The sequence below is a fragment of the Diachasma alloeum genome, unplaced genomic scaffold, assembly GCF_001412515.2.
Source record: "Diachasma alloeum isolate Michigan unplaced genomic scaffold, Dall2.0 Dall_scaffold_00289, whole genome shotgun sequence".
Classification (NCBI taxonomy): Eukaryota; Metazoa; Arthropoda; class Insecta; order Hymenoptera; family Braconidae; genus Diachasma; species Diachasma alloeum.
The window spans coordinates 1,461,734-1,471,652 of NW_021680428.1; the positions used below are offsets into that span (position 1 = coordinate 1,461,734).

At 38.6% G+C, this 9,919-nt stretch overlaps 2 protein-coding genes across 2 annotated transcripts; one reads left to right on the plus strand and one right to left on the minus strand.

Moving 5' to 3' along the window:
- Positions 1 to 1,743: 1,743 nt before the first annotated feature.
- Positions 1,744 to 3,702, minus strand: LOC107039014 (60S ribosomal protein L37a). Its single transcript, XM_015258437.1, has 3 exons — positions 3,600 to 3,702; positions 2,998 to 3,126; positions 1,744 to 1,922 (listed from the first exon to the last, which is right to left on the minus strand). Exons 1-3 carry the CDS (start codon positions 3,600 to 3,602, stop codon positions 1,776 to 1,778), a joined length of 279 nt encoding a protein of 92 aa, XP_015113923.1. The 5' UTR covers positions 3,603 to 3,702; the 3' UTR covers positions 1,744 to 1,775.
- A 193-nt stretch (positions 3,703 to 3,895) lies between these two features.
- Positions 3,896 to 9,414, plus strand: LOC107038856 (ATP-dependent DNA/RNA helicase DHX36). The gene is made up of 2 exons (XM_015258164.1): positions 3,896 to 4,050; positions 6,127 to 9,414. The coding sequence occupies exons 1-2, from the start codon at positions 3,990 to 3,992 to the stop codon at positions 8,979 to 8,981; spliced, it is 2,916 nt and encodes a 971-aa protein (XP_015113650.1). The 5' UTR covers positions 3,896 to 3,989; the 3' UTR covers positions 8,982 to 9,414.
- Positions 9,415 to 9,919: the final 505 nt, after the last annotated feature.

Sequence of the window (9,919 nt, forward strand, 5' to 3'; positions counted from 1 at the left end):
TTTATTTAAAAATCAAAGAAATAAATTGCGGAAATTTGAGCTGCGGCATTTCCATAGAAAATATCTTGACAGAATGAAATGAATAAATAAAAAATTGAATTAAAATAAAATAATTTATATAAAAAAATCAGATTCTATTGATTTTTTCTCTTGAATTTTTTCAATCAAATATAATTCTCTAGATGTTTAAATTAGAATTGAATTTGAGATAAAATTATTAGTAGAATCAAAACAAGACGTGTGGAAATCCCAAATAAATGAGTAAAAATTTTTACTCGAAATTTCGGGAGTAATTTTCTAACAGTGTAAGATGAGTGCAATTGGGTTTGATATAAGAATGAAAGTGTCTCGACATTGAGACATTGTTTGAATGTAGGTCGCAATGATGAATTACTTAGAATATCGTAGAATTTATTTGGAAACGTACGGGGAAAGAGTCCTTTCGTGTTCCTCCATCACGCTCTTACGAAGATTGAAACATAATTAAAAATTATACTGACGAGAATATCGATCTTCAATACTGTACTTATCATTCAGATCTGTCTTAGGGTTTTACTTACTTAGTTACCAGGTCTGTAGTTGAGGGAAATGAGGAGATGAGGAAAAAGTGCGTGAGATATTGCATTCTTGAACGATATGGTGAGCCATTCATCTCCAGAACGACTGATTTTACGACAAAATTCATAAAACTTTACTCATAGGAAATTTTCAAACGACTTTTCGTCGTAAAATCACTCACTCTGGGGGGAATTGGATATTTGAGATGAATTTCATTCGCCTCGGAGTGGGAAAATACTTATCAACTCATTTTAATTAATTACTGAATCGATGACATTCGCTGGCGCTCTTCCCACTTATTCAATTGCTCAGTGATGATTATTGGAGATTGTACTCGTTATCCTTGCGACATTACCATGAGATTTTTTTAATTCTTCTAATTAGCGAACAATGAATATTCGGACAATACTATTTGCACTCGAGTCTCAGCTGTTGAGGCCCCAGACAATTTAATACAGTTTCTAGAGAAGAGATTATAGAAAATTATACATTAATGAGGTGGGAGTTCCATTTACCTGAAGCTTCGATTGTATTTAATGAATTTCTTTTAAGAATTGCAGTATTTATTTTTGTACAGATGTCAGAATCTCTTCTGTATGATTGAGAGTAGAAAAAATCACAGAATAACAATTTTAATTTCCTTCTCCCCCCTTTAAGTGTACTCGAGAGGTGATTCAAGTGTTGTGACAGAACCAATTGTTCTAATTCCTTCGTTCTTCCATTGATTAGTTGAATTTTTTGTAATTAATTGATCAGATTGTCACCTTTTTTCTGTATATTTTTGGGTACGAGTTTTCTTGTTCATGTGATGAAGGACTGGATAATGTGTCTCGACAGTATTTTATCCTAATTCTCTTGTTAGATTTAATTTTTACAATAATGTTTAGGATATGTTGAAGAAATATCTTGCTCCATTCCATCAGCACATAGGTGAACTTTTTAATGAACAGAGAAACTTTCCATCTTGCTTGTAGTTCTATGAATATCGATAAATACACAAATTTGTTACAAAAATGTCTCATGTTTTAAGTTAATTCATTGCCCAATTCGTGGCATTTTTTGGTGTTCTTTCCACTTATTCAATTGCTCACTGATGAGTAGTGACGATTGCAAAAAATGTCTAGTGTTTTATTTGAATAGGTTGATTGGGGTGTTTTTTCCAGGGAAATGAAGGGAAGGCAGGAGTACTTGTAAAAGTTTTTTATTGAGTTTATAATTTACTGTTCCTTAACTTCACGCAATCTTCTGACTGCTGATCTGACGGATGCTGCAGCTGTCGTGGCGTATACCCAGGCACCTCCAGCAACTGTCCTCTTGCAACGTTTGCAGGACCAGATTCCAACGACACTGCGTTTCATGGCATCCTGGTTAAACAGAAATGTACGAATCGTTTAGTTGTTTGTATTTTCATTCCATTTCCATTCATGTTCATGTAGATAAAAATAATTGATAATTTAATAGGTCAAGACGAAACAGTTAATGATGAATTCGGCTATTATTTCACTGCAGAGTTGATCATTTTTGGCTGAAATTTTTAGTACAGTTCTTAGGAAATTTATCGATTGAGAGTTCCATCGAAATTTCAAGGAATTTCGTGATTGAGGTTTCATAATTTGATGAATCAATGAAGACTGTAGGCTGAAGTTCAATTATTTCTTGAAAATGAAATGAAAATTTAAGTAATTTGGGATATTCTCTTCCTGCTTGTAAAAAATTTGGAATTCCATTTAATTTCCTGTGAAATTTGAAACTTTATTTTTTCCCCTTCAACGTCTACGAAATTTAGAATTTTTCCCAGTGGGAAAATACAATATTAAAGAAGAACTTCCCATTTCGTTAAGGATTAAATGATTCGAACAAAAAAATTTCTCATTTTTTATTCAATGAATTTCTATTCTATTTGTCATTCATATAAAAATACCCTTTTATTCATATTGAAATCATGTGAAACGTGATTTTATAGAATAATACAGCTTGAAAAACATTCAATCCATCATTTTAGGAATGTCTCCAATAGACTGAAAGCAACTTCCAACAAATTTTATTTATCAATGTATGAAATTTCCTTCAAAACTTCTCGAAATTGTCCTCTAAATCCAGGATAATTATTGAATTCATCGAACACTTGAGGGAGGCAATAAGTTCTTGCCCCAGGAAAAACCAACAAACCGAAATTTCGTGATTTGTGAATTTCGTCATTTTAGTCGGTTTTTCCCCAAGTTGAGTTGTCGAGGAATATCTCCGAAACTAAGCAAGATACCGAGATTTCCGTAATGACATTTTTTGTAGCCCTCTTATCGGTCTCCAAAAAAGGTCATGACAAAGATTTCGCTATCCCCCCTAGATTTCGAGATATCCAACAAAAACTGGTCAACAGTAAAAGACCGTTTGAACTAATTCGTAAATTTCACTCTTAATTCATAGAATTGTTATTCCTACCTTGCCACAGAAGGTGCAGGTGTATTTACTGTGTTGGGTGATTTCCATCTTCTTCACCATCTTCCTGAGGGAGGCACCATAACGGGTACCGTACTTCCCGGTGATTCCAACCTTCTTTGTACGTTTGGCCTAATTGCAACAGAAATAAACAAGCCATTAAAACCTCAACTGCTCCATTCCACTGCCATTCTCGTCCGTAAAATCATTTTGGAGGAGAATATCGATGGTCAGTGCCACGGGCTAGCTTCAAAACACTCGACATAACCAAGAAATTAACAGCTGCTTCATAAACGTGAACATTTCCCCAGAAATTGTGTCAAACCGTGAATTAATTAAATTGAACCATCGACTCGTTTCTGTTGTGATTTTCATCATTTGTCGACTGCAAAACACGATTCACGTTGGCAATGCCAATAAATAAATTGTCCATGGGTCACCATAACCTCACTCGTCACAAAACAGAACTTTTTAATCACTCGGATAATGCAATCCCATAAATATCATGATGGAACGGTGGAGAATCTCCTCCTGACGACACTGACATCGATAATTCCAGGTATTTCGTTGGGATTAATTAGTAAATTAACGATGACCGATCTTACCATTTTGGTATCAGTCCAATACACCCGACAAAAGGACCGGAAAAAGAAGCGTCAAGTGGGGGTCAAATTTGAAATTGATTTCCGGTTATCAACTTGACACCCGAAAATGTCGATCGCCCACTGGAAAATGACGATAAAAAATTAATTAAAAATTTCTGGGATGAGGGAAATCATTTACGTTCGGTGTAAAAATATTTTCGGGAGATGAAGTGCGTGGATTGTTGCCCAATTGACTCCAGTGGTGCAAATAGTTTCTGCGCTTACCGACTGGGCCAAGCACTTTACGTCAGCGCTTGTGTCAGAGGACGCAACAAAATTTCTGATGAAAACAATGTAAACGTTTATGTATACGGTTTATTGAATTGTTTGGTAAATAAGGGGTTGAGGAAGATGTCGAGGTTTTCGTGGACTGATCAGCGAGGGGGTGGACACTCCCGTTACGGACAGTCAGGTAATTTTTCCTGGGGATTGTTAGTTTTTTCCAACCTCCAAAAATTGTCATTGAGTGCAGGAATAGTAATTATGAAAAAAATATAGATTTTTAGGGTCTTGGTGTTGATGGAAGTGAAGAGAACTCAGAAGAGATTGAGAATTCATTGGAAAAATATTTTTTTAACAAAAGGGTTAATTTATTTCGATTAATTATCCACAATTTTTACAAGAACAGACTTTTTTTGTCTTTTTAGTGTTTGATTTTTGTTGTTGTTATTCTGTTGTTGTTATTCTATTGTTACAGGGTTATAGCTTTAGAAATAATCGAAAAAATAGGAAAAAGAATATTCATTTTATCTCGCAAAAATAATTACAAAAATATAAACTTTTAGGGTTTTGTTGTCAATGGAATTAAAGAGGACTTGAAAGAGATTAAGTCTTCACTGAGAAGAATAATTTTTTAACAAAAGGGTTAATTTATCTTGATTAATATTAACAATTTTAATAATAACATTTCTTTTTGTTTTTTTGGTGTCTCATTTTTGTTGTTGTTATTCTATTATTGGTACAGGGTTACAGCTTCAGAAATAGGCGAAAAAAATATAAAGAGAAATGTTTATTTTATTCAATTTTATTGTTAATAAATCCAATAGGATTTGTGGGAACTCATTGAGAGACTTTTCTTGTAGAAAAATGATGTGCTGTTAAAAAAAAATTCAACATTCTTCTCCGGAAATTCAGCAGTTCCTTTCGTTATTTATTCACTGAACCCTTCGAGGAAAATAGTATAACTTTCGTTAATTCGGGAATAATCTCAGGAATAAATTTCTCAAAAATGATAAAAGGTTTTTTCTTTTAAATTCAATGAAGTATCAAAATAATCTCTTGACGTGTTGCTTCCACTCCATTAGTTTCCAAAATATTTTGTCAATTTCCAAGTGAAGTGTTGGAACGAGATGACTTAATTGCTCTCATTCTTTTATGATTTGTTTTGTAGCTTAAAGTAGAAACAAATTCTATCCAAATTTTTCAATTTTTATTATCAGTTTTTTTTCTTAATTATTTTTCCATCAACGATATGCGAAAAATTAATAATTGAACAACAATTGAAATCATTATTTGGGGATTGATGTAATATCATTCAGCAGCGAAGCGGTAAAACGGCTCAAGTCGATTTTGACTATAAACTGACCAGTTTTCAATGAATATCTTGGAATCTAAGGCAAATAGCAAACTTTTCCCCATAACATTTTTTGTAGAGCAAATTGAGAGCTACAAAAAAGGTAATTACAAAAATTTGGTTATCTCTCTTAGATTCGGAGATATCCCTTGAAAACTCACTTAAGGATATCTTACAGATTGGTAAAGTAATTAAATTGCGTGAGAAAAATTTAAAAAAAATCATGAATATTCAGCATCATTCTAATTACATTCTGCACCGAATTATTCTGTTTTTAAACACTCATTGTTCATAAAAATATAATTGAAATTGTTTAAACTTTCGGAAATTTTTGTAGACATCAAATCGATTTCTTGTAAAATTCCGAAAACTGATTTTCATGGTGGAAAATCGATTGTTTATAAATTATTTATAAACATGCTCCTAATTTTGAAAAATTGCAATTTTCCAATTATTTCATCAATCTTTCTCCAAAAGTAAACTCATTTTTTCAGATTTTTAAAATGTATTCTAACGTTTCCGTATATCGATACTCAAATTCAGACCTGCAGACTTTAAATAATAAAATCATTTCGCTGGATAAAAAAAACTATTTGGATATCCTTAAGAGGCAATGGAACACGTCATCAGACGACTATTTAGCAAAACCAAATTCTTACACTATAAATACCCAGATCATGATATAAGAATTTGGGTTTTGCTAAACAGTCGTCTCGCCACGAATAAACTTATCACCGAAGTCAAAATTGGATAAGTCCCATTGCCTTTTGAATCGTTTAGCCGCTTCACTACTGCACGCGCCCCTATTTCATTCATGTAAATTTTCCAAGTCTAAAAGTCTTCTAGTTGAAAGTAGACCCCCGCCCCAGCCCTCACCCCCCGCATTTTCACAGTGAACCCTCCTTTGTCCACCAGGAGACCCAGCCCCCGGCAACTCCCACGATCGTCGTCACAACGGCGTCGGTCACCCCCGTGGCGGAGGTCGAGGTCGAGGTCGCGGTGGTCACCCACCCGGTCTAAAAGGCAAGGAAATAGGTTTATATTACCGCGACAAAGCCCGTAAAAACGATGCAAAAGAGCACTACTTCTCCCTCGCCCCGATGGTCGAGGAGACCGTGGAGACCCTCCTGACCCGCTTGAAAACCCCCTACGCCCAGGAGTCCGACTCGCCGGACGAGGCGACCGACTACTTCAACGACAAATACAACCACATCAAAGATTCCCAATTCAAGCGAAAGTTTCTCGACATTGTTTCCGGGAGTATTCAACAGAACCTGTCTCGCGCGTTATTAATGACTTCAAAACTGATAAAAAACGATAAAATCGACAAACAATTAATAGACGAACAAAGCGACCGAGAATCTCTCGATGATTATCAACGAATGTTGGACTTTCGTTCGAAATTGCCGTCCTACAAAATGCGTGAGGAAATTCTCGATCTGATCCACGGAAATCAGGTTCTCGTGATCAGCGGTGAGACGGGTTGCGGTAAAACGACGCAAGTAGCTCAATTTATCCTAGACGATGAGATTGAGAGGGGCCGGGGTAGCACGACGAAAATCGTGTGCACGCAGCCGCGAAGAATATCCGCGATTTCGGTGGCCGAGAGAGTGGCCGCAGAGCGTGCTGAGCCCTTAGGTAGATCCGTCGGTTACCAAATACGTCTGGAGAAGGTCATGTCCAGGGATTACGGTAGCATGCTCTTCTGCACGACTGGGCTCCTTCTCCAGTACATGCAGGGGGATCCCGCATTGCGGGACTTCTCCCACATAATCCTCGACGAAATACACGAGCGAAACACAGAGAGCGACTTCATAATCACTCTCTTGAAGCAGGTCATCCCCAAACGGCCAGACCTCAAAGTCATCCTGATGAGCGCTACCCTGAACTCTGAGACTTTTGCTCGTTACTACGACAACTGTCCCAACATCCACATCCCAGGGTTCACCTATCCCGTCAGGGAGTTCTACCTCGAGGACATCCTCGAGGTGACGAGGTTCCGATTCCCTCCGGCTCAGAAGCTCCCTGACAACTACAAGAAGCATATGAAGAAGTTCAAGGAGATGAAGGAAAAGGCGAGTGATTTCGAGGGTTTCGTTGAGCCCGCGGTGAGGCAGATGGAGGCCGAGGGGTCGTACCCCCCTTACGTGACCAATGAGCTGCGAAATCCGAACAGCGAAGTGCTGTCGTTGGAGTTGATTCAGGAACTTTTGGTGTGGATTTCGTCGGCGAAAGGCCCCGGGGCCATTCTCGTGTTTCTACCGGGGATGATGGACATATCGAAGCTTAACAAGAGTCTCCTGGAGTCGGGAAAGTTCCCCTCCCACAGGTTCCACATTTACCCCCTTCACTCGCGACTTCCGACAGTCGATCAGCGACTGATTTTCCGACCTCCGGTGCCGGGTGTCAGGAAGATTATCATTGCGACGTCAATCGCCGAGACGTCCATCACTATCGAGGATGTTGTGTTCGTCGTGGATTGCGGGCGAACGAAACTCACGAGATTCGATATCGCGAAGAACTTGGAGACACTAGAGCCCGAGTGGATCTCGATGGCGAATGCCAAGCAGAGGAGGGGGAGGGCTGGGAGGGTTCAGCCTGGAGAGGTTTACAGGTTGTACACGAGAGCGAGGGAGATGACGTTCGATCAATACCCGACGCCGGAGATGTTGAGGACACCTCTGGAGCAGGTCATCCTGCAAGCGAAGATATTGCAGTTAGGAAGGGTCGAGGTCTTCCTCGGGAGTGTGATCGATCCGCCGGAGGATCGGGCGATTCACCTCTCCTTGGAGCTACTGAGAACCCTTAACGCTCTCGATGCTAATGAGCACCTGACGCCTCTGGGGTACCATCTCGCGAAGCTACCTCTTGACCCCAGAACGGGGAAGATGGTCCTGTGGGCGTCCATGTTCTCCTGTGTGGAGCCTGTCTTCGGGATTGCTGCTAGTCTGGCTTTTAAGGATGCTTTCTACTGCCCTCTCGGGAAGGAGGAGGAGGCGAACAGAGCCAAGTTGGATCTCGGGATGGGACATTACAGCGATCACATTGCACTCGCTGAAGCTGTGAGGCAGTACGAGAGGGCTTTGCGATCCAGAAACGCCGGGAGGTTTTGCTCGGAGAACTTCTTGTCGTGGAATACTCTGAAGCTGCTGGTGGACATGAAGGGGCAGTTTGCGAGGCACTTGTATGACATGAAGTTCCTGGAGAGTGAGGACCCCAGTGACGAGCGGTCCAACAGGAATTCTCATAACTTCGCGATGATCAAGGCGATTGTCTGCGCAGGATTGTATCCTAATATTGCTACTGTCAAGAATCATGGGAACTTTCCGAAGCTCAAGACGTCTGAGGATGGTACAGTCAAGATTCATCCTAGTAGTGTCAATGCAAGGGCCAAACACTTGCCTTCGCCGTATGTCACGTACTTCCTCAAGCAAAAGTCAACGGCTATTTATTTGCACGACACAACCTGTGTCAATGAAGCAGCACTGATTTTCGCTGCACCGAAGAGCTCCATCAGAGCTCAAGGCCAGAGGTCTTTGATTGTGCTTAATGATTCTATCTCGTTTCTGTGCAAACAGACGACTGCTGGCATCATTCAGAGGCTCAGGGAGGAGATGGATAAATTGCTGGAGCACAAGATTACGCATCCGGGGAGTATTAAGGAGCAGTCGCAGGAGGATACTGTGATAAGGGCGATTATTGAACTTGTCTCGGAGAGTGATGCTAGTGTTGACTTGGATGTTGGGAGGTATCGTCGTACGAATTATTGATCTTGGCGGGGTTCGATTGATGGGGGAGTGATGGGGACGTGAGGAATCAATTTCAACTGGAGATGAACTGATGAGAGAGTTTTGCGAGTGGAACGAATCGTTGGATGGTGAATTGTCTTGGTGGTGAGTGCTTTTTAGTGAAACTATAAACTGAATTTTTATTGGAAATATTCGTAGCTGCAGAACAGGTCATTGGCGTTTTCTTCTAGAATGAATTTGTTGTTAAGATGAGTGGATAATTAATGAAGATATCAAGATTGATTGGTCAATTTCTTTCGAGGATAGTTGAGCAGGATTTCATAATAATTTTGGTCGTCTCTCGTGAATTCCGGAATGATTAGGGAAAACTAAAGGCAGAATTTTCCGAGTGGTAGAATTATTAAAAAATGTGGAATAATTGCGTATATTCGAAAAATAAATAATATTAATTTAATACTGCATTCATTCACTTGATTTTTTTCTGGAGCTTCAAGGTGAAAAGGGAAACTGTAGTTGAGGCGAGTGTCTTAGTATTGACCCTGGAAACGTCAGTGTCAATTTACTCTTCCTCTCGACCCACTCCTTTTGTGCTGTGACCCATTAAAAATATTGAAATCGACGCATTATTATTGACAAATTCGTGATTTAGTTTTTGGAAAATATTTCAGTAAAAGACAGTAAAAAGCATTATTTATTTTTTTGTTATTATTTTTTTTACACGAAAGTCTAAGTAAAATTATTTTGTGATAATACTCATCTTAAATAATTTTAAAAGCTTGAAAAATAATTAGCAATTGTAGAATAATTGCTTAATTAAAAAAAAAAATAACATCATTTAAATTCTATTAATTCCCTTAATTTCCTTTCTTCAACTTTGCGGTGAAAACAAATTCATTAAAAGAATTATTTATTTTTCACTACCAATTTTTTTTAACTAAAGCCCCAATAAAATTATTTTC

Coding starts and splice junctions, on each gene's coding strand:
- LOC107039014 (XM_015258437.1), bottom strand. Junction 1,923..2,997: donor CCTGCACCTTCTGTGGCAAG/GTAGGAATAACA, acceptor CTGTTTAACCAG/GATGCCATGAAACGCAGTGT.
- LOC107038856 (XM_015258164.1), top strand. CDS start 3,990: ATGTCGAGGTTTTCGTGGACTGATCAGCGAGGGGGTGGACACTCCCGT. Junction 4,051..6,126: donor CTCCCGTTACGGACAGTCAG/GTAATTTTTCCT, acceptor TTTGTCCACCAG/GAGACCCAGCCCCCGGCAAC.